Source organism: Chionomys nivalis, chromosome 23 (assembly GCF_950005125.1).
Source record: "Chionomys nivalis chromosome 23, mChiNiv1.1, whole genome shotgun sequence".
Classification (NCBI taxonomy): domain Eukaryota; kingdom Metazoa; phylum Chordata; class Mammalia; order Rodentia; family Cricetidae; genus Chionomys; species Chionomys nivalis.
Genome location: NC_080108.1, coordinates 8537350 through 8565278, shown reverse-complemented (window position 1 = coordinate 8565278; position 27929 = coordinate 8537350). Strand labels below are relative to the sequence as shown.

Genomic DNA, 27929 nt, shown 5'->3' with positions numbered 1-27929 from the left:
CAAATAATGCCTCCTACAGTTTACTGTGTCTCCTTCCCAAACTCTTCTTTTTGACATATACAAGCGAAAGAGAAGAATACAATCCAGTAGCACCTAATTGTATTGCCTGGATCCGTTTTCAGCCTTTGGTCTTTTATGTGTGTACGTCCTCATGGTAAGGCCATGATCAAAATCAACTTGGAGAGGGAAGAGGTTTATTTTGCTTACACTTTCACATCCCAGTGCATGAAGGGAAGTGAAGGCAGGAACTGAAACAGGGACCACAAAAGCACCCAGCGCAACCAGCTTTATTCTACTTTTTTTTTGAACTTTATTTATTGTACAAATTTTGGGGTTAATGTATTTATGATTTTCTAAATCTTTGACTTGTTGGGCTTTTTGATTTTAGAGCTGAGGACAGAACCCAGGGCCTTGCTCTTGCTGAGCTAAATACCCAACCCCATCATTGGGCTTTTTTATTTGAAATCTTGTTTTTTAATGTAGGTACCCATTGCTAAAAAGTACTTTCTTAGTAAATGTTTTGTTATGTCCTTTTAAGTTTTGACATGTTGAGTGGTCATGAATTTCCTCAGATTCCCTTGACTTTGAAGGTCTTTCTTTCACTTTAATTTTTGAGGGGTAGTTGTCTTGCTTAAGGTTTCTATTGCTGTGAAGAAACACCATGACCACGATAACTCTTCTAAAGAAAAACATTTAATTAGGGCTAGCTTACAGTTGCAGATGTCTAGTCCATTATTATCACAGTGGGACATGCAGGCAGACATGGTGCTGGCGAAGAAGCTAGGGGTTCTACATCTTGGTCTACAGGCAACAGGAAGTGAACTGTGTGTCACACTGAGCATGGTGTGAGCGCAGGTGACCTCAAAGCTCACCCCCACAGTGACACACTTCCTTCAACAAAGCCACACCTGCTAATAGTGCCACTCCCTATGGGGGCCATTTTCTTTCAAACCACCATGTAGCTTTGCTGGCTATGACAACTTTAGATGGCTGTTACTTTCTTGGGACTTGTAGCCTATCATCCTGTTGCCTTCTTGTCTGGTAGAAGTTTCTGCTAAAGGATCAAGTAGACTCTGTTGGAGTTGCCCTTACGTGTAACCTGGGACTTTTCTCTTGCAGATTTTACATGTCAAGCTGTGATTTGACAAGTTTGGTAACAGCGTACTGTGGGGAAGATCATTTTTGACTGTTTGTATTTGGGGTTACATTTACATAAAAGCCTCCTGATTTTGGGTGCCTGTGTCATTCTCAAGAATAGAGAATTTTCTGCTATTATTTCCTTAAATATGGTTGCTGTTTAACTTTATTTTGTTTTGCTTCTTGAGACGGGTCTGTTATGAAGACCAGTCTGGCCTCAAACTCACGGTCTTTAGTTTTTCAAGTACAGGGATTACAGGTGTGTACCACCACGCCCACCATCATTTATAGGTTTTCTATGTGCTTAATCTCTTCTCCTGAGTATCCTGACAATACAGGTGTTTAACATTTAACCATGAGCCAAAGCCCGTGAATTCTCTAGATTCTTTGTTTCCACTTTTTTCTTCTTTTGAAGCAGGCTCTCACTGTGGAGCCCGAGCTGATATGGAATGCACTTATGTAAACCATGCTGACCTCAAACTCAGAGCTCCATCTGCCTTTGGCTTTTGAGGGCTGAGATTAAAGGGTGTGCCACTATGACCAGCTGTTTCTACTTTTTTAATTAGTTTTCCAAACACTTCAAAGAACTATAGAATATGGTATTTAAATAACTTAGGATTCTGTCTACGTGAGACACGATTGCTCCTGGCAGCACTGATCTATTCCCAAGACAGTGTTGAGCACTGAAGACACTCCACTTGGAGCTTGTTTTCTTCTTGGCAAACTGGTCTTTGGGCTCTTGCCTTGACTACTGACAAAATGAATGGTGTTCAGACTGGACAAGCAAGATACAAACAAAAAGACTTCCAAACCTTCCCAAGACAGGGTAAGATGGTTTTTAAAATTTTCTTGCCTCTAAAAATGGTCTGTCAGATACTCTAGGCCTTAGCTAAAGTTGATTGCCTAAACTTTGCAAATGAGACTTTGGGTGATTGCCCAGATAGCCAGTTGTCTCTGTCATTTCTTGTACCTTTTGGAAGTTGCTTGATTGCACATCCTGCTTACTCAAGTAATATTATTTCCCTTCTCAGGTCTTTGATGGGGTTGAAGACTAGATAGTCATAGTTACTTTCCTCTCATGACTTTGCCAGGTCATTTTTAATATAAGACTTATTCTCCTTAGGATAGGGTAACTATTGAAACATTCAGCATATATTTCTTGTTTGGTGCTGTTCATGCTGGTTGTAATTCTAATTTTTATATATGTTTTTTCCTCTTCTTTTTCCTTGGACAATACTTGGTATCTGTTCTTATTGTATAGAGATTTGTATTAGACTTAGAACTCTCTTATTTAGACAAAAGGGGGAGGTGCTGTGAGAACTCCAGCCAATAGCTTTTAAGTTACTGGCCCACTTTGGACGTGGTCTCATGCATTAAAAATGCAGACAAAAAGCAGGTGCAGCTCTCTTGGCTGCTGGATTTGGTTCCAGTTCCCAGTACACACAGAGGACTTCAGATTGCTACTATTTCTGTGAGTTTATTCCCCTAATAAATAAACCTTTGTTATGTTATACTAAAAAAAAAAATCTTTGAGCTGAAGTGTGGAGACATGTGAGCTGAGTATGTCACAGCCACTCCCAAGGAAAGTTTCTCACTGGACCGTGTAATACAAGACAGGGCAGCAGCCCAGAGGTGCGACATTGTTTTAGCTACCTCAGCATGCCCTGTGAGTGTGCATCCATAGAAGCAAAACTTCCCCCTCCTTGTTACTCACACCCACACCCTGAATGAAAAGAGGTACGAGACCAGCACTAGTGACTGACAGTTCTGAATCTACGTGGTTTCTCATCTCAGAGGGCAAGTGTGTTGATCTCGCTATCCTTTTCTTTTCCCTTGATAAAGTCTAGATCTTTCTTGAGCTCGCCATTCTGGAGGTGCAGAGATAACACCAACGCCGACTGGGACTTTTATAAAGGCAGCATTGTAGATAGCATCATGACGACAAGAGCACATGGGGAAACTGTCATCATTTGGTAAGACAAGAAGACAGAGAGGATCTCCTCTCTCCCTCACCCCCGCAAAAGGGTTTCTCTTTGTGGTCCTGGAACTCAATAGACCAGGCTATCCTGAAACTCAGAGATCTGCCTGCCTCTCCCTCCCAAATGATGGGATCAAAGGTGAACGCCACCACTGCCCAGCAGGGTCTCCCTTTTGACCCTTCCCCTGTATTTTGCATCACCTCCCCCTACAGTGTAAGTGCTCAATGGCATTTTATCACAGTCACTTCACTAGCCAAGTGTGGTTCTCAAGGAGATTAAGCACTGAGCTAGTACCATAGAACATGTGTGTGTAACATCCCAGAAATTGTATATGCAGGGGTTTCTAATATTCCTTTTCAAGAAGACTCCTCACTACAGCTCATGGTAGTTTTACTGGGGCAATGATATGAAATCCTTTTCCAAAGCAAGGCTATTAAGTAGATTTCAGGTTTATCTAGTTATACAAGCCTACAAGGGTTGCAAAACTGTGCAGTAGCCAGTATTGTAAGCAACCTTGGGGGCAGTTCATTGGAAATATTTTTTCCTCCCTTAACCCACCAGAGGGGCAGTACATGCCTGGATATTTCTCTTACTGTACTGTTGTCCCAGTATAGTTTCGGTTTCTATTCTGATTACAGTGATCGTCCATCATCACCCATCTCAAAATGCAGCTATATACCTGTTGCTTTTGTTTTTCTTTACAGTAGAGCAAGTGGGTGCTCCTAATCAGCTGTTGCATTCAATCTAAGTCATGCATCTGTCATACAAATGTTACCAGGCAGAAGGTGAGAGCCAAGTATTGGAGATGGAAGGATGTTTGTGAAAGGGTACATATCTTTGACTCTTGCTGTAGGCGTGGTATGGGGCAGGATGACTCTAAAAGGTAGATTCCTACTCTTCTTATACTACATACTCAATAAATGGTAAATGTATAAAGGAATGTATGGATGCCTCACTGGTGATTAATACTTATTATTATACTCCCATTTTTAACTGTGTAGGAAACATTTTAAGTGATCTCTCTTCAGAACTATGTAACGTATTTAGCTGGAAGGAAACGTAAAGAGATACCTATGCTTCAACATTGAAAAATTAAAGGTTGAAAAACATGATTACCCTAATGTCACACTGAAACAGGAATACAGTGTATACTCCTAGTTACTAGTATATTACCCAATCTAATGCATCATAGGACAAAGAACTTTCTCATCACTACCAGTAACTAACATGGATGATTTCCATATCCTGAATATGACAAGAGTAGTCTTATTTAATGTTATAACCTAAGGGAGCTTTAAAGGTAAAGCTTATAGGCTCTTTCATAGAGGAGAAAAACACATGAAATATTCAGTGACTTGTCACAGATCTTCAGTAGAGAATCAACACTCCGAGGACCTGGAGCACCACATGTAGGCCACATCCCCTGTTATACTGAAGGACACAGCTGTACTTGAAGCTGATTTTGGTTTTAACATATTGACATGGCATATAACCCTCCAATTGGGGGCAACAGGAAATGTTTATTTATGCACAAGTACATGGGAAATCAATCTCCATTCAGCTTTTAAAAAATTCGTTACAAATAAAAAAATGTTAAATACATTCATCCTTTATGCACAAAATACATTCTTTACACTTTTATTCTCATTATGAATTACTTCTTAATAATAAAAACTTAAACTACAACAGTCAGTAAGTTTGGCAATTTGATCATCTTTTTTCCAAGAAGAAAGACCCAAATGTTGAGATAGGTGATAAATAAGAAACCATACATTTCAAATGCTCCTTCATTGATTGATCCTACAAGGTTTAATGAATGCCCTCTCCAGTATGATTGGCAGCTGTCTTTAAAGGAAAGCTGAGCACTTTGAAATTCTCAGTGATGACAATGTAATTTCTACAAAGTCTGAAGGAGTCCTCACGAAATTGATAACCATATCAAAATGACACCCTCACAGAAAGATTCTTACAAATATACCTGACAGATAGGCATTTCTCAGGGATCCAGTTGACCAATTTAACCAAGATTGTAAGTTTCATCCTCCAAGCAGGGCTTTAAGAGGTTCTATTTAAATAAATACAAATGGCTTAATTTGTTAGTCTAATTATTTATGAGATCTGTAAGAAACAATATGACCATGTACAAAAATTACATAAATGTTCTAGCAGAGTTACTTATACTAACCAGAAAGTAGAAACAATCTAAATGTCCAAAATGTGATTAATTCACAATTAAAATAATAAACACATACACACATACACACACATATACACACATACACACAATGGAATACGACTTAGCCATAAAAAGAATATACTGACTTATGCTACGACACAGATGAGCCTTGAAAACCTTAACAGAAGTCAGGCACAAGAGGACACACATTGTATGGTTACATTATATGCAAGGCAAGTCCCTAGAGAAGGAAAGCAGATAGACTGTTGCCAGATGCTGGGGGAGGAGGCAGTTTGGCTGCTATGGGATACAGAACCTTTTGGGAAGGACGTATTCTGACCTTAGACAGTAGTGACAATGTACTTATAGTGAGCACACGAGAACACTGAATTTTATACTTCACTGTGTGTGAAGTGTGTGAATTTTTAATAGATAGAATTAAACTTTAAAATGTTTTGTTGGGTTCCTGGTTCCTCTTTGTCCCCTTTTTTAAACTGGATTGAATTTTTTTTATAAACCTTCTTTCTACACAATGTATTTAACTAACTGTACTTGGATTACCAGTGGCTTATAGTTCTAATGGCCTTTTTGTTAAGCAAAAATAATACATGGACACAAAATATATATTGTACTATTAATATCTGCTTATTGACATTTAAAACCAAGAACTATGCTTATGTTAAAGTAGATTATTAGGATTTATATAGTGATATATTGATATATATGGAGTTTACTGAGATCCTATGCATAAAACCAGTAACCATATATTAGGAATCAAGTTCATAAAATTCACTGGTCAACCTGTTTGCTGAAACTGTATATGTAAAATATCTGCATTTTAATGGAGAGATAAGAAAATGGAGAAAATCAAGGATTTTCTAAGCCTTTACAAAGCAGTTCCTATAACTATTTTAACTAGCTGCTGAGATTCCCCAGAATTAAATATTTTGCATTTTATTTCATCCCTATGCTAAAAGTCATGCAATAAAGTGTGTGCAATAATATACAGGGCATTCTTTTCTCAAATTCTTGTCTTAGTTCTTTATTGAAATTTTTAGCAGAATTTTTTCTTTTCTGAAAATAGCAGTTTTACTCATGCACTAGTTAAGACAGTTTTGTGTGTCTTGTTTACACACCATCAAGGGAGCTCTAACCATCTGGTATGTCTAGACGGACACTCCAATGAGTAGAAGTTAGAAACCAGCATTCCAATCATTTGAAATGTTTTATATCGGGAACCTGAAAATCCCAAGCAATCCTTAAAGGATAAAATTACTTTAAAAAACTTCATTTAATAAATCAACTGACATTCATTGTCAAGTAGTCTACAAGGAAGTTCCGTTAACATTCTGTAATTGTATAGAACATGAGAATATTTATTCCTAATGATTACATTCCAGAAGCAGTATGCTTAGCAGCTGTTTTTCAGAGGGCTTTATCAAGTTTATTATTATTATTTGATCCAGGCATAACTGTGTAATCTTAAACAAAAGCTATGTGCCATTCACCACCTAATGAATTATTCTAACCAAATGATTCTTTTCTTACTCTGTATATGAATTTTTGCTCTTTTGAGAGATTAGTACCCCAATTTTTATTTCAAAATGTAGCACACACATAGAAAGGGGAAGAAAAACATTTTGGAGTATTGGTAACACATTCATCAAGTAATGTCATATATGGAATTAATTCTAAAAGCAGATCATGTAACTGGGATTTGATTCCATTTTTTGTTTGTTTTGTTTTTCAAGACAGGGTTTCTCTGTGTAACAACACTAGCTGTCCTGGAACTCGCTCTGTAGACCAAGCTGGCCTCAAACTCACAGAGATCCACTTGCCTCTGTCTCACGAGTGCTGGGATTAAAGGTGTGCGCCACCACTGCCCAGCTATGATTCCAGTCTTACCTACAGACGGGAGGAAGAGCCGCACAGGCAGAATTACTCTTACTTGGTCATCCATTATACATTACTAGTAAAGGGAGAACTGCAGGGATAACTGAAGAGCTAAGAACGGCATAGTTATCTAAATCTGATCCGAAACTGAGTAAGAAACTAAGTTGATCAACAACCACCCGGATGTTCGCCAAGAGGATGACAATAACCACCTTAACAGGCTTTTATGACTTAGTTTTCAAAAATAAACAAAGGCCAGTAATAAACAGCGAATGTGACCCCTTAAAGATAACAACCAGCCGGGATCAAGAGGAGGTTTGCATTGCACTGTGAGGTATTTCAGTTCCAAGAGAGATTTCCTGATAATAAGGAATTTACAACCCTGGAATCGGCTGTTGAGACAGAGTGTCTCTCAAGATGTATGTAAAGAAACAAAGTGAATCAGAGATTTCCTTGTAGAAATGGAATTCTTTGTAACAGACTGCCCCAAACCATTTCTTAAAATCTTGCGATGGAGCCTCCCTTTGTGGCCTTAGCTCCCACCTCAGCTTCCCAAGTACTTGGGACTAAGGTCACTATGTCACTGCCCCTACTTACAAAGTCTAATCTAGGTAAAGAAAAGACAAAACAGAACAAAAACAAACAAACAAAAACCCTAATATTTGAGTTCTTCCTATTTGCTGAGCAACATATTTTTAATGTTGCCAATCTAATTTCAGAGAATTTCTAACAGGTCCAGCTCATAAATGAGAAAATTCCTGTTCAAGCTTTGCCTACGGCCTCCACTGACCGTACTGTTGCAGGTGCGCACACTAACCTAGTGTTCTGCTTCTGTGCCTCTCCCTGCATTGCCCTCTAGAGTTGCCACTGACCAGGAACTTTGTTGGAACACGGCTCAGCATCTGCCATTCTGCTTTAAACCGGTGGGAAAGGTTAAAAAAAATTAAGTTAATTTATACACCTGATGAAGCCAAAGAAGAACTGGCAACCAGTCCTTATCTTCAGATTTCCTATACAAGGAGTCAGAGAAAGTCCCACCCAAATTCAAGTACGTTTCTTCCCGTACTGACTCACACACAATGGTTTCCTTTTGCAAAGACTAAAGAGGAGGTGCCTGTCAGACTGCAAAGGGTGTAAGCTATTTTACAAACAGGATTGTATACATTTTAATCGGCAAAAAAGTGCTTTTAGTTAGTTTATTTTCCAGTTAAAGGCCTGTTTTGTTAGTCTGCGTGTGAAGCAAATTAGCCTTTGCCCTTTCAAACTCACTTTTCCCAGAATCAAGGAAACCTCTCGGATGTCACTGGAGACTTCCTCGATCAGATCTTAGGGGTGGATTTCTACCGGGGCCTCCTGTCCTCCTCATGGAGCACTGGTCTACTGGAGGACTCAGATGGAGGATCCTCCTCTGCTAGAACACGTACAAAATCCTGAGGATGCACTGTTTATTAAGCCAAATGAGATGGATAATTCCCATGATTCCACATACTTCCGGCCTAAATGATGATACCGCTTCCATTTTTAACACAGAAGCTACTTTGTTCCCACAGTGGCTGATAAGGCATTTCTAGTTTAGGACTTAATGGCAGATCAGTCTCTCGGCCTAAGGACATGCAGCCAACTTTTCCCTAGAGGACAGTGCATTTGTGACAGAACAAAAAAAAACAAAGCCTTTGCTTTTTTTTAATGTTGGTTCAACATATATTTGAGCATAAAAAAATTTACAATTTAGAAATTTGAGTTAATAAAGCATCTGGGTGAATCCTCAGTCAACAATGTCAGTCATCTCCACATTTTCTTTACACATTTTGTATCTACCCTTTGCTTGACAGAAAGACAGCCACTACCAGAGGGTTCCAATTTTTTGAGAAATTCTCCCTGACACAGAGCCCAGGCTTCTGTGTGGTGGACTTCATTCTTCCTCTTTGAACTTAGAAGTTATAAATTTACTCCTCTCTCTATGCCACAGCCTATTAAAAAAAAAAATCCTTCAAATAACGTCAATTATCTTAAATGTTAAATTCGTTTAAACAGCTATCCCTCCATTTGTTTTTAATTTCAAAGACCACCAAGCTAGCCACGGTGGCTCACATCTATACCCCCGTAAGACTGAGGCAAGAGAGTGAGTGCTAAGCCAGCCTTGAACTACATTGTGATTTCTATGCCAGCCTGATTTCTGGAGCTGTAGACTAAGATCTGATCTAAAAAAAAAAAAAAAAAAAAGACAAAAGGTAAAAAGCAGTACCTCCCAGGAGTAATTATAGCACAAACATCCTGAGATTTAGGAAGGAGATGAAACGCCAGCTCCATTATCCAATATTAATGACTGATTGCCTTGTGTACAGTAAGGAAAGGCAACTGTTCCTTCCAAATAAAGATAGACTCATTCCACAGGAACAGAAAGTCCAGAGAAGAAAATATATCTTCGTTTACTGTTTAACAATAATTGCTGTGTGGAATACATTTGTCGGAAGGATGCGATGTGAAACGTACCTATCAAGACCATGGTTTAGGGAAGAAAGTAAAACACGGCATTTAAAAATTCTTAAGAACAAAAACATGAAACATCCAAACCTACTTCTTCCGGAAGCTAACAGGAAAGTGATCCTTCTGTAAGTACGGCCACGCGATGCACAACACTCTGTAGGACTAAGACTTAGAAACTCTCCCCGCCTTTAAGGCCACTGGTACGATACATGGTGGGGGGACGGTTCATGGACAATATCAACCTGACTTACAAACTGATATTTTTTTTTCAGAATTAGTCTAACTGAAAGTGGATGCTGTGGATAGCTCTAAGAGTAGACTGGCAAATCCTTGATCTAACACCAGAAGTCACGAGGGTCCTGCCAAGGTCTATTTCATGAAGAGAAGAGCAAGATTCTGCTTCCTCCCTCCATCAAGTCTCACTGCTTTGGATCATACTAGTCTCAGCATCCTGTCTTGGCCAGTGGTTTCTTAATAATTTCACAACCAGAACGTGGCAGACTGTCGTGCTAATACATTTATTTCATTTTTAGTTATTGTCTTATCACCTAGAGAAAGATGCTGACATCAAAAATGACAAGAATATGGGGGAGAAATGAAAGCCAGAAAAAAAGCCAATAATGTAAACATAGAAGTCTACACAGAAGATAATTGGCTCTATATAATTAAATATTAATGCCATCTAACAGATCAAAGGAACACAGCTTTGAGTACGGGAGAGAGAAATCACTAAGTTCTTTGAGAATACGGCATATGCAAAGCCGAGCCAGAAAACTGGATGACGCCGTAGATCTTTTCTAAGCTTGGCTCTAGATCCTGAACATGTGTTTTCATTGAAAGCTACGAAATATTGCTGTGTATTTAATAATTCTATTAAAAGAAGAAAAAAGATCATATCACAAATAGAAATAAGAGATGGTCTTGTCAGGATAAGACAAACTACGTTACAATAAGACAAATCTTGGTTTTTTCCACTATTAAATAATTTTGTGTACAAGGGACTTATCAGAGCAGATATTTCCCTGCCAATAAGAATTATTAGGCAAAATTATATTTATGTCCTGCCCTACATTAAGATGATTTTTTTCAGTTACCACTTTAAAGACCTTCATTTAAACAAACAAAAAACATCTTGGCAATGAATCATTTATTCAACTGGTATTTATTGCACCTATAATATTGTCAAGGATTGTTCTCAAATTTGAGATACATCGCTAGACGAATATCCAAAAGGCCTGATCTGAAATTCACAGAACTGTGGAACGTAAGGGCCCAGCTTTTCAGGTGTCCCCACTAATGGGCCAAGGATTGATGGCTTTGATCTGCTGAAAGCCTGCTTAACCGGGAGGGTCAGAAGGGGGCGCTATAAGTCTAAGGAATAAAGGAATGAGACTACCATAACATAAGCGTGATCACTTCCAGAAGCTGTTCCTCCCGAACTAAATTAGTCCACTCTAACAAAGCCTTAAAGTTCACCAAGCATCGTTATTTTTAACGCTGCTGCGAACCAAGGCTGAGCCATCACATGCTGAGGAGATCAGCGGTAAAGAAAAGTAATAAATCTAAATTTAGGGACATTCTCTCACAGTAGAAAGATAAATTCTGTAAGCTTGATTTGTTTATCTTTTGATGCCTTTGGTTGCTGGCTTCATAGAGAAGTCATGGTAATTAAAAATGATTTTGATTTTCCAATTAAAAGTGATTTCTCTCTCTTTCTTGAATCCAGGACAGGCAGTTAGAACTTTTTAGGAAGCCTCTCTCTTTCTTATAGAATCAGGAAACGCATAGTGAGCCAATCACGATAACAAGGACGGGTGGTAACACACACAGTTCCAGGTGAAGGAGATTGGACATGATGGAGTCGCTAGAGAGACGCCAGAAACGTGTTAACAATATCCTCCTGTGCTGACTCACTGCTTTATAAGTCAGCTTCCCAAGAACGACTCCTCAGGTCCAAGACCGTCACCATCAACACCAACAGCGGAACTACACGTCATATCCTCCCTCAGTGATTCATCCCTCAGCTATGCTATACCGCAAGCCACAGAAACACCTGCCGGCACCCATGCCATACAGATTTAATTACAGTCGCAATCCACATTCATGAGCGTGAACAACTTGGAAGGTACGGAACCATGGCACTGGAGAAACAGGGCCTCATTCAGCAGCACATCCTCCGACGTGAGACCTGTCTTGAAGTTGGCTAAGTAAAGGCATATAGATCTCTATCTGAACTGGAGATCTGCAGTGACACGTGCATACCAGGATGGGAAGGAAGGCGAGGAGGAGGGAGTGGGAAAAGGAGAGTGATAAGGTGAGACCGGGAAAGACAAGACAAAGGGAAAAGAATGAATGGTCATGAATCTAAGATCAGATACACTAATATGGTAAATGACACCTCAGCCTGCTTCCTAAGCAGGCCTTTCCTAAGCTCACTGAAGATACAAAAACGGTTTGCGAAACTTTTCATCTGTTGCTATCCTCACTTGTCATACTACAAAGGTCTATAAAATCCCAGGCCTTGGTCTCCCCAAGGATAGTTCCAGAAAGGATAAGGTGTGACTTGCTATCCAGGACCGTGCTCTGTCGGGAAGCCTGCTCTGCAGTCAGTGCATATTCCACAGTATTTTGGTCATGTCTGCTGTTTTCTCATCTGCTCAGAATGTCTCATAACTTATCTTTTTTTATTATTATTATTATGTCATCATCCATTGTGTTTTTCCCCATTTTTTTTCCAGACTCTGATTACCTTCAAGGGCAGGAAAAGTGTGACAGAATAGAACAAAGTTAAGAAATTTCCAGGAGAATATGGAAAAATAAAAAGAGAGTCTCATGTCCAAACCCATCCTAGCAAACATGGTAACAAGGCTTTGAGAAAGACTGCTGATTCGTGGGTTTTCCCCGTTTTCTTTTTATTTGTAGGTAATACATTTAAGGGTATCAATATAGTAAAACGTTTGGTCTGTGAAATACCATAATGATTAGCACCAAAAGGAGTCATGGAGCTTGTATATGTTATTATAAACAATAATTTTTACTGTTGGTCATGAGATGAGTTTTCATTTTTACATCCCAAAGGTTTTGAAAGTGCTTGTGGACCGAAGAAACAACACTTTTCAAAATCTCCATGGGGTTATCAGTAAGGACCACAGAGACAGTACTTGGCCTTTCCAGTTTTGGTTTACCTGGTAGACAAGAAAACCAAGGGCACCAGATTACCACTGAAGTCTAAAGAACAGCCCCACATGTACCCGCTGACACACAGGAGGGATTCCCACAGTATGTGATCCCCTGCACTGTGTTCAGGAATGCATTTTTAATTGCTTTTTTAAAAATAAAAGCAACATGCTCTGCAGATCATGGAGCGCTTAGTGCAATTTTCTTCTTGCTCCAATGCCAGACTGCAAAAGGCTGGAACCGTTATGTGTTCTGCTGACGCTGGCCTGCAGTCGAGGCCCTTGGCCTGCATGCTTTGTAAGCTCTGGGGCCTACAGGAGTCAGAAGGTCCAAGAGCGGGAGCCACTGTCATTGCCAGACTCCCTAGCAACACACGGCCCACCAAGGCAACTACTGATTCCCTTTGATTCTCTTTGCCTCAGCCTTTAGTTGAAATTACAACAAGTCAAATAGCTGATGCTTTTGCCCTCTCCGGGTAAGGGTGAAGATACATTGTTCACCAGTGTGTTCTGTCTTGCTTCACTGATGAGCCGGCATGCTAAGTCAAGGAAGAGTTTCTCCACGTTATCGGATTCCTTGGCTGAAGTCTCCAGGTAATACATGTCCTGAGCCTCTGAGAATTCCTCTGCCCTCTGCTGGGAGACCTCTCTCCTTTCAGCCAGGTCAATCTTGTTGCCTAGAACAATGGTAAATTAGAGAAGGAATCGTCACTGGACTGTGTAGGCGGAGAATCATCAAGATTCAATTCCAGACCTGAAGTCAATGGGCAGATTACACAGATGGGCAGGCAAAGAAAAGCAAATGTGTCCATGATCGCAGGAATGTTCATTCTAACATACCAGTGCCATTTGTAGGACCAAGACTAGAAACAACCCACATCACTTGTATGAAGTACAACGTATGCACACAAGTATTCAACCCAGTAAAGAAAAAAAGCCAAAGAGAAATATTCTATACAATGTCATGAATCAAGTATACAAGCAAAGAAAGCAAAGCAGAGAAAAAGCATGATCGGTAGCTGCCTAAATGGAAAATTTAAAAATTCCACTCTTTGCTTATTTTTTAAGAAAATAATAAACCAAGATTGTAATTTAAAAGACAAAGGCTACAGCCCGGGTGGTAGTGGCACATGTCTTTAATCCCAGCACTCTGGAGACGAACAGGAGAGGAGCTCTATGAGTTCAAGATCAGCCTGGTCTACAAAGCAAGCTCCGAAACAGCCAGAGCTGTTACACAGAGAAACTCTGGCTTGAAAAAACAAAACAAAAAAAGACAATGGTTGCCCAGAAAGACAAAAGGTAGAGAGCATAGGGGCAGAAACCAGACCTCTCTGAGCATATTCTACCTTACAGATTTGACTTTAGAAGCTTACACTTTACATAATTAAACAATACAATTATGTAATTAGCACAAAATTAAAACTTAAAATCAATTTGTAAGTATTAAACATATTTGTCATATATAGAGGCATATATATAGACAATTATTTCAAGTAAATTGAAAACATGACTTAACCCTGCATCCTTAGGTGTTTAAGGACAAAAAGGATTTGAAGAACAAAGTCTTGGGTTCATTCAGTAATCATCTTGTAAAGGCAGAGCTGGTATTGAGATGAGGAGGCTATTGTGTATGTATTACAGGATAAAACAAGTCATTAATTATGCTGACGTCACTTGGCACTGGTATTTTTGACAAGAGAAAGATGAAATACGGGTATGAGATTAATGATGCTAAGTAAAAAATTTGCAGTTTTAAATTACAGATCTAAGTAGCTGTATGAATAATTCATGGTATATTTTATCTTTTAAAAGTTTCCTACACCGTTTTCCAGGCAGGCTGACAAGAGTCAACTATGCTACCTGGTAACACTGCGTAAATGAGCCAATTGATAAGTTCCTCTGTGCGTGGATTAAAAGCACCAGTAGAATGCCATAACATTGGAGGTTCCTGACTGTTGATTCCCCATTGAAAAAAGCTCCCATAAGTTATGTTCTTGGAGCTGCTCCTATGGGACACAGAGGCCAGTGCATCTCTTGTACCTGTGACAGATGGACTTTGTCTCCTCATTCCTGGGTTGTCCAGGCCTGCCAAGAGGACACCTAATGCCAACCTGCCATTGGGTCAGATGAGCTGTCCTGAATCTCCCTAAGTGAACATGATTTCTTATGTGGCTTACGATTGTCCTGTGAGTCACAACACAACTTGCTGAACCTAATAAGACAACCCAATTCACCATATTCATGCACACATGTCGCTTCCAATGCCGAAAAGTTTAGAAATGGTGACCTACAATTCAGGAGAATTCAACACTGTGGCTGGGGCTTCTAATTATAAACTTTCCATTAGACAGACATACCACCTCTTAAAGACACAGTCACTTCTAGGTCTGGGACATGAAATGATATATTTGAGAATTTGTCTTATGTCACATCAGAGAGCAGGGAAATTATCTCAGACTCCGGAGTTACGTTAAAAGGATTTGGGAGCTTATTTGAAGAAGCTCCCATGTCAATGAGGGAACAATGGGAAGCTGGGTGGTAATTTTTTACTTTTACATCAGCAGTATCCACCATCTGGTAACACTTTCACCTACACTGATAGGAAAATCAGCAATATTTTTGTTTATTTTTCTAAATTATCACCATGGGATAGAACTTACTTCATGTCCTCCTCGGTTGTACAACTGAATGATAATTATATAACTCGTGTAACCATATAACATGTTCTTGGAAGGTACCAGCACATAAGCCTTACGTGAGCATATATTGTATGATGCACTCCAATCAATCCCCTTCCGGATTAGCCTTTACTTACCCACTAGCACAGTGATGACCTTATTGCTAGCATACTGTTCTATCTCTCGCAACCACTCAGGAAGGCAACGGAAAGATTCCTCACAGGTGATGTCATAGGTAAGGATCAAGGCATTGGCGCTTCGGTAATAACTTTGGGTAATTGAACGAAATCTCTCTTGACCTGCAGTGTCCCAGATCTGTAACTGTAGAGGCATAAGACAGGGATCAGCTTGGCAGAGCAGAAAACGAAAGACCTTTAGCATTGTGTTGCTTATAGCTCAGAAATGGGAACATCGCCCAAACAATTTCATCCTTGTGTTCTGCCCTGAACACGTTTATTCTTTTTGCAGTAAAGTGTTTCTGGTCCAGGGAAGGAGCATATTCTCTTTCCTATTTTTGTTTGTTTAATGTTGACAGAGGTTTCTGTCCCTCCCAATATTGCAGTCTTTCAGTCCCAAATAAACACACAGAGGTCTACATTAATTATAAACTGATTGGCCTATTAGCTTAGGCTTCTTATTAACTAATTCTTACATCTTACAGTAACCCATAATTCTTGTCTGTGTTAGCCACGTAACTTGGTACCTTTTAGCAGTGAGGCATTCTCATCTTGCTTCCTCTGTGTTGGGGTGACAACTGCAGACTGAGCCTTTCCTCTTCCCAGAATTCTCCTATTCTGGTGGCCCCGCCTCTACTTCCTGCCTGGCTACTGGCCAATCAGCATTTTATTAAACCAGTACAACTGACAAACCTTTACAGGGTACATGACCATTGTCCCACAGCACACTTGTGTTATAATAGGGCATGATAAGTCATCTACTATTTCTAAACATAGCAAACTGGTTAATAAGAAAGAAAGGAAAACATTTCCCAAATCTTTTCCCTCAACCTCCCCGCACAGATCACACAACAAATGAGACCTGTTCTCCAGACACAACCCTAGATATAGAGCAGAGTGTTTAGGGAGACAAAATATCACCATCAGCTTCCCTCCTAACTATAAATCCCATGGGTCACAGGTAAATTAACCTCTTTACTATTTCCTCAGGTAAGGCCTTCTAGAACCTTCTGCCATCATCATGTCCCTTGCAATACTTCATATCATTTTTTTCATAGCAACGGACATATTTTCAACAAGTATTTGAAATAGCTTGTCTAATGCCTGTCTGGCCTACTTGATTTACAGCTTCATAATAGGAGGAGGCAGGACCTTTACTCATCAAATACAGTATGCCTGAGACAGAAGGCAGATGCTGACGTTCTGAACTGATGATCTCGGGTGTTTCTGATCCCTTCCCAGTGAGCAGGCTTAATAAAAATTGTTTCTTCCACCCAGGTACCCACAAAGCTGGAACTCGAACTTCAGGTCTTCTATTCCCAGTTGAAAGCTCAGCTGAGCATACCCTGTTGCTTTTGTCATTGCACGCTCATTTAAATGTACATCCGCAACCAGCAGTTCCTTGGTGTCACCCTGGCCCCATAGCAGTTTTGCTGAAGACACTGAGTAGTGACCGCAACCGAGTACACACCTTATCCTTCGATTGGAAGCTGCGGCAGCTCTCTGATGATATAAACCAAAGTCTGTGTGTGCTAAATGCAAACGTACACGTGACTGTTTGCGCTGGAATAAAAGCTATTTCTCTTCTCTGCCTCAGAGTAGGGTCATGGTCCCTTTTTACCAAGATGTGCCTTAGCATAGCAGACTATTGTTTTAAAGCCTGATTCAGCCTCTAAAACACTTTTGACCAGATTTAGATACTGTCGATCATGAGAAAACACTGTATTCATGATAGGAACATCTTGGGAACTGCTTTAAGCATCAAAATATTTACCAAAATAGGGATTACATGGCCTTGCCAAGATACATGCCACCTTCTCATAGAAAACTGCCTGCGCCTTGCCTAACAGCTGATGATTAAGGATGTTTATCTTCCATCGTCTATCGCCCAAATTAGTTTCATCACATTTCTCTATAATTCATCGTCTCCCTTCATCCTTTGCAGAGCATTAGATCTAGCATGACTAAAACACAATCCCTGCTCTAAGAGAGATCACGGTCCACAAAGAACCCAAATCCACCACTGATTAGCAGCGTCCTCTCAAAGAGGAACCAGAGTGTCTCCAAATGTCGATCTACCATCTGTCAGTGTGTCACCTACACGGCACTCACGAACTTCCTTGCCACACTCACCTACACAGCACAGGGCTATGACGCTGCTCACCTGTTCTCCCACTGTACCGCTACTGCCTGCCCATGACAGCAACGTCCTGTCATGGGGTTGCTAGGCTGTCCTCTTAAGTAGATTGTGTTCTTGGAGGATCCACGTTATCTCTTTGCCCTCACATCTTAGTTTCCTTCCTAAAGTAGTACATCGTGGGCACAGTCGAATGGTGGTTAACGAGATGAACACAGGATTGCAGAACCACAAAGGAGGAATTGCTTAGCTATTCTTAGACGAATAGTGGGGTTTGAAAGAGCTGAGACAAAATGTTATCGGAGCTAGATATCAGTAAGTCCCAAAAGTCAGTGATGCTTCTCCTACCAGGCTGCTCTGCACAATGCATCTACTATAACACGAGATGGGCAGGCAGATCACCAAAAGAATGAACATTTATACCTAAGATCATGAATCTCCTATCTGTGTAACCTAGGTGTGGTTCAAGATAAAACAACCTTTTATGTCAGGTGGCGGTGGTGCAGTGCAGGCCTTAGTACTAGCACTCAAGAGGCAGAGGCAGACAGATCTCTGTGAGTTCAAGGACAGCCTGTTCTATAGAGCTAGCCAGGGCTACACAAAGAATTCCTATGTTGGGGGGTTGGGAGAGATGACCTCTTCTAATCAGTCTAAGGTTAAAGAGTAGACAGACCTTACGTTTTTATTTATTACTCATTAGCTTGTGATAGGCTGGAAAATCAAAGCCTAAGATTGAATACCATCATTCTACAGCTTTTTCCTTCTCCACAGTTTTTTATGTTTATATCTTATTTTACGTGTTGGGTTACAAATAAATCACAGGCAGCTTGAACTGGATCAGCCAGCTCCCTTTTCCTATAAAATGCTAGAAGTCTAAAGAGGTCTTAATGGCAACAACTGAGCTGTGAATATAAAGATAAGTAAGTTGAAAACCCCTGCTCTTGGGGAACCTGTGGTCTTGTGGTGGAATCCAATGCCAAAAAAAATAAATATATGGAACTTTAGCCTTGTAATAAGCACTGAAAAATGAGGTCAGGGCTAGCAAAATGGCTCAGTGGGGAAGGGCCAAGTTTGATGCCCACACTCCACACGGTAGAGAGAATTCTTACGAGGTGTTCTTTGGCCTTCACAAGTAAGCTGTGCTCATGTGCACACACATATACATACACACAGAGAAACAAAAATAAATATTTAAATTATTGTTTCCCAAAACAGAACAAATGGAATGCCAAAGCATGAAACGCATGGATGGAAAAGAGCCTGTTCTGTAACCATGGGACCATCCTTCTTTCTCCTTGCTCTTGGCCCAAGCCTGGTACATGGTAGGCACTAACATTTCATGTTAAAAAAAAAAAAAAAAAGACTTCACAAGTACATATGCAAATAGAAACTCCTATCTAGGAGGGAAACACGTGCAAAGGTGGCCATCCTTTCCTGACTCCTTAGGCTGCAACTACCTCCTCTAGAATAAAAGAAAACTATGAATGGCTCTTCCTGCCAGTGTCTCTTCAGCCTGCTCCTGTCTCCTTTCAGTCCCCACACCCTTCTCCTCCTCTTCATTTTAAACACTTTCTCTGGCCTTCTGGTTGACATGACTGTGGATTTTTACAATCAGTGTCCCGTATTTCTGATCCCCATTATACTTGATATAGCTGTCTCTATGGTAAGGACCCATTGAAAAGAGTCAAGACATAAGGAGATAAAGGTTCCTGTCTCTCATCAGGAGACTCATCTCAGCCCTTATTTGCGATGGTATTCATGAACTGATGGAAGAATGCCAGGGAGCTTCTCAGACCCTTCCCAAGGCACTCATAGGATGTGAAGTAACGATCGATTGGGAGAAGGATGCAAATAACACAAACCAAATGTGGGATGCTTAGGCCGAGACCTAGGTACCAACTCTAGTACCAATGCCCATCATGCTGCAGGTGACTGGGATCGTCCCATAGGATCTGACTCTGAAGACCTGACCAAGAAGTTTCAATAACTGAATGGCAGTAGTAAACATCAGCAAACTTACCTCCTTTCATGTGTGTGTGTGTGTGTAGGCACATGTGCAGGTGAGTATAGGTGCCTGTAAGTGTAAGCTAGAAGAAAGTATCACAGTTATAAGCAGCCCTACATGCTGAAGACCAAACTCAGGTCACATAAGAAAGCAGTATGCACTCAAACTCTAAGCCTTCTCTGGGACCTTCACTCCATCTTTCTTCCATCACCTCCTTTTCTTGCTGCAAGGTGATGAGCCTACTGTGCCTCCCTTCCTCTCTTAGCTCGCAGGAGACCCCATGGAGCTAGAAGGGTGCTAGCAAGCGAGGTTTAGAGCCTGCTTGTCTCCAGTCCAGGCTACAGCCATGATTAAGTAAATTAATTAATTAACTGGTTCACCCACTGAGACAGTGTGCCTGAGCTAATGGGAGCTCACCAAGCCCAGCTGGACTGGGACTGAATGAAAATGGGATCAAACTGGACCCTCTGAATGTGGCTGACAATGGGGGCAGACTGAGGAGCCAATGATAGTGGCACTGGGATTTGTCTCTACTGCATGTACTGGCTTTTTGGGATCCTATTCTCTTTGGATGCATCCCTTCCTAAGCCTAGAGAGAGGGGGGAGGGCCTTGGACTTCCCCACAGGGCAGAACTGGAGGGGTGCAGGGAGAGTGTATGGGGGAGAGGGAGGGAAGAGGAAGGAGAGGAAGAAGTGGAAATTTTGATTGGTATTATTTATAAAGTAATTTTTAAAAAAGAAAAAAAAGTAACATTTGAAGTTTGTATAATAAGGACGACATCATCCACTTCCCAGAGATCATACTAAGAACCAAAGTGACAATGGCAACACACGTAAAGGCGTCTATCAGAGACACAGACTCAGGATACACACTCAAAGCACATACTACCTCCTGTTTCTGGACATACTGTATTTCTTCTAAGTACCAAGCCATCTAAGAAGCCACCAAGTGGAAGACAGACTAGAGGTCAAAGGTCCTCTCTTGGACCTCTAGAGACCGAAAGTAAAGACAGAGTGGGAGGAAGGATGACTTTCATAAGCAAGTCATGTGACTGAATCACCTACACTGCCTACACGGAAACGAGGGCATCAGGAGGCAAACAGAAGAGAACAATATTGATCCAGCTTTGAGATCCAAAGAGAAATTCCTACTCTTGTCTTCACATCACTTCTGACATGACAGGAAAACATGCTTTCCCCACTGTCTTCATCAGGATAAACATATCCTCCCTAAACTTCTTCAGGGTATTTTCTTTCTTTTCTTTTGAGGTAGGTCCTCAGTAACCTAGGCTGGCCCCCAACTTGCTATGTTAAGGATGACTTTGATTTGCAATGCTCCACCCGACTCCTAGGTGGGATGACAGGTCTGCCCAACCACTCTAGACTCCCGTGGTGCTGATGGTTCGCTCCAGGGCTTCCTGCATGCTAGCCAAGTACTCTGCCAGCTGAGCTCCACCCCAGTGGATCATTTGCAACGTAGGGTTGAATGAAGCGGTTTAATAAATGTCATGAAAACTGCCTGTGCTTCCTCCCCTAAACTCTTAGAGAACAAATGTCAAAGGTTTATTAGAAATTTAGCTTCTTACCTTTACTTTTTCACCATTAATCTCTACTGTTTTAATCATAAAATCGACTCCAATTGTGGCTCCTTGACCTGGGGGGAAAAGACCCTAAGGAAGAAACAACAGCAGTGAAATTTAAGCACAGCTTCCAACTCAGTGGACTCTCCTCACCGCCCACCCCGTCCTCCGACTGAGGTAACTGGTGTTAGAATACTCTGCCTCATGTCCTGTTTGGAGGGGAAGGGAGGAGGGGACAGGAGGATGGCGGGAGTAACACTGGCAGGAGCAAACACAGGCTTTGCCAGCTATACATCTCAAGATCATAAGCACGTCACTGGGTCCCTCTGCATCTGCAGGTGAGGACTGAACTGAATAATTTCTAAGGGACCTTTCAGGAAAACGACACCGTCAAGCAAACTCTTAAAAAAAAAAGCCCTAAGAAACAAACCTTTCTCTGTGGAAAATCTGTGGGTGTGTCCTCCTTGCAGAAACAAGAAAGACTGCTAAAGTTAGGTGGATGTAAAACCAGCTGGAGTTTCCAGTGTCTCTGCATGACAGCTGTCTGAACTCCAGATGCTGCTTGGCTTTTGACTTTTGATTTCATCAGACCAAGACTTACTGAACACATGGGCTCCTGTCTGTGGTCACTCCGCACGGGAAAAACCTTGACATTTCCAGCAACTGTGAGCCCTGAAGCTGTCTGGGTTGCCCAATCTGTCACTCCAGTTTTCCACAGACAGACGGCAGTGAAGGGGGGCTGGGAGCTCACCAGCTGGTCACATGCAATGGGAAGGCCTGGTTAGTGAAGGTAGGTGCCGGGATCAAGACTGGCACCTGGCCACTGCTCTTTCTATGAGGTCACCTTAAGCCTCAGAAGAGCTCATCTCAGTGTTCCCAAGGCGCCTGTCACAAAAACATGCCATTTACATGATGATCCAGAAAGAGGCATCCTTTGGATTTTTCAGTGGGGAAGAAAATCAACTTCAGAATGATTTTTTTTTTTTTTACTAATTTCTATATAAAAACAAACTTGTAAACCTTGACCAGTGATTCTCAAGAGGCCAACCCTGGGGGGACTTGCACTTGGGTCCTACGAGAGAGAATCAAATCAGAAAGCATATTCAGTTACGTTCAGGTTTGTCTCTGCCCTCAGCTCATCCCGACTTAAGAGACTTAGACAAGCAGGTCATTTGTTTATAAACCCGGAGGGTTCACTGTGTTGTCTGGGTGAGAAGGGACACAAGCAGGAAAGTTGAGGTTTAATCGGCATTGGATTCGGTTTAATGCCCAGATTAATTTGTTTCCAGCTTTAGGTGATTATCAACTACAGATCTATTTTTTTCAAACCCAGTCTATTTTTGATATTGCACACTGAAAACAAAACCACCTGTCCCTTTCGTATGAGGAAGCAAGATGAGGTGAGGGAGAAGCCCTCAGCACCATGCTCCCTCGGCCGATTTAGAAAACATTTGGCTACAAACTTGATGGCGCTTTCGAAGGGTGCCGTGAGAGCCTGCGCCCAGAGGTCACCCATCCAGAGATGCTCACAGGGAGACAGGTGAGACCAACAAACCCAACCCCCGATTCCAGACTCCCTTACCTGAGTGAATCGTCGGACTAGGCACGTCTTCCCCACTCCAGCGTTGCCAATTAAAACAATCTTGAAGAGGAAATCATAATCTTCCATACTCATTTACACGGCTGCAAGCAAACACAGGAAACAGTGAGCAGGGCCCGGCAGACGTCCCCGGGAACTCAGGCTGCACCAGCCCCTGCTCCGCAGAAGCAAGCGCTCTGACTCATGTGAAGAGCAGCTGAAGGCTCCCCTCTGGTGACGCTGCCAGCGAAAGAGGAACATAGGTGTTTGGTCCCAGGCGGACTTCATTCTCCCCAGGTACCTCCAGCTGCAGGAGGCAGATGACACACATCGCCCTTCCACCTGGTAACCTTTAACCCTCCAAGCTGTTCGGTTATAGGTCTTCAAGCGATAAACTGTGTGTTTTCTTTTTGTGTGGAAAGCCAGGCTAGCCAGGAGGGCAGACAAGCCGGGAGAGAGGAGAGCCGTCCAGAGATTAAGACAGTTAGTAGGCTGTGTATGAAGAAAATGATAGCTGCCAGGAGACTATAGGAAAGGGAGGAAATTATAAAAGGCCCCTCACTCTCATGCAAGTCCTAGGTTCTTGGGGCTCAAACCCTTTCCCTGCTCTCCCATTTGTCTCCTACCACCCATACCGGTGCTAAATGACCTCCAATGGCACCTGTCTTCCAATTTCATCAAGCTGTGCTAATCCTCTCCTCCTTCCGAATTTTTCTTCAAAGATCTGAGTCCCTCAAAGACCAGCGCACGCCTCTCGTTTTCTCTGAATCTCACTGGTCTCCCTCAAGAGGCTGGTAAAAACAAAGTGAGGACTGCCTACCATTCCTCCGTGCCAGAACTTCACTTGCCATGCGTATTTATTTCGTCAAGTGCCTGCCTTATTCCTGAGGGAAGGGACAGCGCCTTTCAGCTCTATTTCCTAGCCCTAGAACAGAGTCTCACTTAGTAAATGTCTTGTCTACTCTGTAGACAGAAAGACTTATTAATGGGCATATCGCTTAGCCGTGGACATCTGCTTCTCTGATTGTGCTAAGAATATCACCATTGTGTAAGTTAGAGGATCACCAAGATTAAAACCAAACACAAAACTAAAGTCTCGCACAGACCTTGGTACCCACCAAGCCCGTTCATCTGAGCTCCTCACGTCTGCCCCAAGACCAACAAGAGAAAGTGTAAATACCAACTAGGAAGTAGAGGAGCAATCTCACACTCAGGAGGCAGAGGCTAGAGGAGGTTTGAATTTGAAGCCAAACCGGGCTACTAGGGAGACTGGATCGCAAGCAACAAACAAAAGCTAAGTAATAACTCTAGCTAACTGCTGAAGATTATTGTGTCTTAGGCAGAACAGGATGAACTGTAGTGACATTTCACTTGTATTTTAATAAATAAAACTTGCATGAGGATCAGAGATTAAAACAGCCCCACTGGGATTAAAGGCATGCACCTCCCGGTTTCTATGGCAACTAGTGTGGCTACTGGGATTAAAGGTGTGTGTTACCACTGCCTGGTCTATAAGGCTGAGCAGTGGAGGGAGAAGAGAAAGACAGCAAGTCGTGGAGAGAGGGGTTCTTAGCAGGCTGAGGGGAGGAAGCATCAATCAGGCTTACTCGTACCAGGAGACCTAAATCTCAGCGACAAAGGATTGCAGGTGGAGAATCCCACGTGATGAACCTGCCAAGTAGGAGGAATTTGTATGTGGATTTCAGCAGTCCTTGAAAGATGCCTGACAAACAAACAGGCAGACAGACTCCCAGGGTTCTGTCTCATATCCCTGGAACTGTGGAGGAAAACCACTTCTCTGTGCAAGAACCCGAGCCCACGAACACTGACTCCACCGCCTCTATGCCTTACACTATACTTAACCTTGTCTATTTCCTCATTTTCAATAGTCCATGAGGCTAATGTCGATCAATGCTGTATGTAACTTGAGCAAGCTGAGGTTGAGAGAAACCAAGGTTAGCTCCAATTCCTAACAGCCAGATTTCAAGCTCAAAGGGCATTAGTGATCAAAGAAATTCTAACTGTAAAAAACCAAAGACACCAAGGTTCAAATCCTGGCTGTTGAATTTTCTCAGCCTGTGCCTTTGGGCAAATGATTTGTCTTGCCCACTAACAAAATGGCACTCATGGCACCTATATCACCAAATTACAATGGCTGACAAGATCAGAAGTCTCGAGGACAGTATTTGGTCTTGGTAAAGCCCACTCCTTAAGATGGTTCACAGGTTTCCCACTGTCTACTTTCCATCTCTGTGTCGAGAGTCACATCTCACCACCTCCTCACAACCCTCACAAGGTGCACTGGTTTTCCCCAGCTCCCAAACACCACAGCTCTGCTTTGCGCCTCACCCCTTTCTGCAGAGAGACCTCCCCCGGCCCGGCTAGCTTTCACTTCTGCTTTAGAGCTCAGCTAAGCATCACATCCTTTAGAGCGTTTCTCTGACCTGAGAGGGGGCCTGGGCCCCCCTCATTTCCACTCCCACAATGCCTTCTTCCTCTTAGACCGCATTAGGCACCATAATTTCCTTAACTCTGTGTATCTGTCCACACTCCTCCACCTTCCCTCGGCATCACAGTGCAGCTTAAACACAAGAACTCACAACGTGTGTATACCATGTCTGGCTAAACCACGGCCCTGAAATCAGCACCATCAGCACCATCTTCTCCATCATTTTCATCATCTCACCATATTAATTATTGAACCTCACAACAGTCCTATGAGGCACTGTTGACATTTTTAACTTGACAGTTAAAGGTGTGGAGGTACAAGAAAAGTTAAGTAAGAAAAATATCATGACGTATCCCTAGATTTATTTTCTATTCAACTGAAGCTTGATAATTATATTGTCAGGGCCTTAAAATATTCCTTTATTGGGGTAGAGAATGGGAGGGAAGGAGGGAAGGGAAACTGGTTGAGATGTAAAATAAGTAAATAAATTTTAAAAATATTCTTTTATCTCCATCTACTGTTCCTGGTGAGACCTGCGCTAATATGATTTTTTAAGACAAATATAGTATTTCTTTATGAATAATTTTTTTCTCTGAAAACATTTGAGAATGTCATTTTTCTCTGATGGCCCTCAGTACGGCAATTTAATGTATTCTTAGTTTGGAAATTTTTTAATAAAATAGGTTTCCAACTCATAAGAAGAAAGCACTGAGCTCCTACAGTTTATAACTGGAGGATCGGAGAGTCTAATTTCATCTCGGCTCTGTTGTCAACAGTGACTTTCACCAGGCTGGTGCACAGGAGGGGCTCCAGGAAGATGTGACGGACTGAACAAAGCCGTGTGGGCCCTTTCGACGCAGGTCTTCCCTATTCTATCCCCTCTCTTGTTTCAGATTCAAACCTTTCCTTATCACATCACGCTACCTAAAGCAGACTCAGGACTAAGCTCTTGATAAATCCATGGGAGATGGTACGCCGGTTCAAAACCTGCTGTGAAGACTGAAAAGAAGGAACCACATTGGTAATCCCAGAACGTGGGAGGTGAAGGCAGGAAAACTAGCAAATTCAAGGCCAACCTGGTCTACACTAGGAATCCCAGGCTAGCTAGCCAGAGTGACATACTCTGCCTCGGAAACAGACTTAAAAAGTGAAAAGAAACCTCAGTTCTGAGCACAAGAACCTGTGTGGACCAGGACTCGTCCCTTTCATGAGTCAGATGCTGGAATCGTGGGACTGGGCTGCATCCTTTTCCTGAGCATAGATGCCTGACACACTTTTATTTCTAATTTATGACAGATGTCAAAGAAACAAAACAAGAAATTGAGGGGAAAAAATGTCCAAAGGAAGGTTTATCAATGCCCAAATTACACCTTTGATACGAGGGAAAGGGAGAGGACCAATTACAATCAGCCTGGGTTCGCATGATTACCACCTGGACCAAATTACAAAACAAAAGATATTCTTTCTATAAGAAATTAACTTTAACGTTTTGTTGAATGTTTCTGTGTATCTATCTTTGGGTCCTGAGAGCCTCACATGCGGACTACATGTTCTTCCACTGAGCTACGCTCCAACCCTGAACGTTTTCTTAAAGGAACCTCAGGGGCAAACAAGTTTGGTCTCAGTACAGCTGCAGGCTGTGTGTGGTTAAGCCAGGCTGTGCACTCCAGGTTACATGCTGAGGTGAGGGTTCCACTTCCAAGAACACATTACATCTCTAGGGAAGTCCTTCTGTTTGGGCCCTAAAGTAACCAGCCCAGGGGTTGCCAGTCACTGTGATGAAGAGTGTCCCAGGAGGGGGGACCTCAGAAACAGATTAGCCCCACTCCAGAGTGACGGTAACAATCGTACCTTGTCTACAGAGCAAGTGTGTTGCAGGACGTGCTACTGACCAAGCATATTATAAGAATTCCCATTCTGCTAACAACAGTAAAAATAGCTGGCACTTGAGGCTTATTGTGTCCTGGGCCTTCTCCTCCATGTATTGACCCATGGGAGCTTCACAACAACGCTATGATGCGGGTATGCGTATCACCTAAGAGCCGTTGTGACTCAAAACAGAAATCTGCCCCTCCAGTCTTGTGATTGACAGAGTGGCTGTCTGAAGTTCAGGTCAATGATCGCCATGCCCTTGAATACAGTGCTTTAGAAAGCCCTTGCCGCTAAAGCATCAAACCCGTACTGATGGTCTGCACGTGGACTCCAGGCCTTCTGCTGCTCTTCACCATGCCCCCCCCTCCCCCAGCATACTCTCTCTCTGGGAGCTAGACTTAGATCCCCTCAAATACCACTCCCGTAACTCATTTGCCACCCACCCACATAACTAAGTACCAGGCATGGGGGTCGGGGGGATGATGGGGAATAAACAGGAACACTGAGGTGGACAAGTCAAGTCCCAAATGCTGTGATTAGCACAATAGTTCTAAGCAAATGGGTACGCCTGTGAGAACCGAAAAGGAAAAGAAAATAGAAGAGGA

At 42.0% G+C, this 27929-nt stretch overlaps 1 protein-coding gene across 3 annotated transcripts in view; it reads right to left on the bottom strand.

Annotated features, from left to right (window-relative positions):
- Positions 1 to 4625: 4625 nt before the first annotated feature.
- Rab30 (RAB30, member RAS oncogene family) overlaps positions 4626 to 27929 on the bottom strand; it is a 77856-nt gene continuing 54552 nt past the window's right edge. For 2 of the 3 annotated variants that reach the window (XM_057756148.1, XM_057756150.1), the window contains exons 2-5: positions 23007 to 23107; positions 21431 to 21514; positions 15664 to 15847; positions 4626 to 13525 (exon numbers count right to left, since the gene is read on the bottom strand). In XM_057756148.1, the coding sequence (XP_057612131.1) occupies positions 13275 to 13525; positions 15664 to 15847; positions 21431 to 21514; positions 23007 to 23099 (612 nt within the window). In that variant the 5' untranslated portion in view covers positions 23100 to 23107 and the 3' untranslated portion in view covers positions 4626 to 13274. Of the gene's footprint in view, positions 13526 to 15663; positions 15848 to 21430; positions 21515 to 23006; positions 23108 to 23638; positions 23756 to 27929 lie in introns of those variants that run through there. The other variant, XM_057756149.1, reaches the window with a different exon arrangement.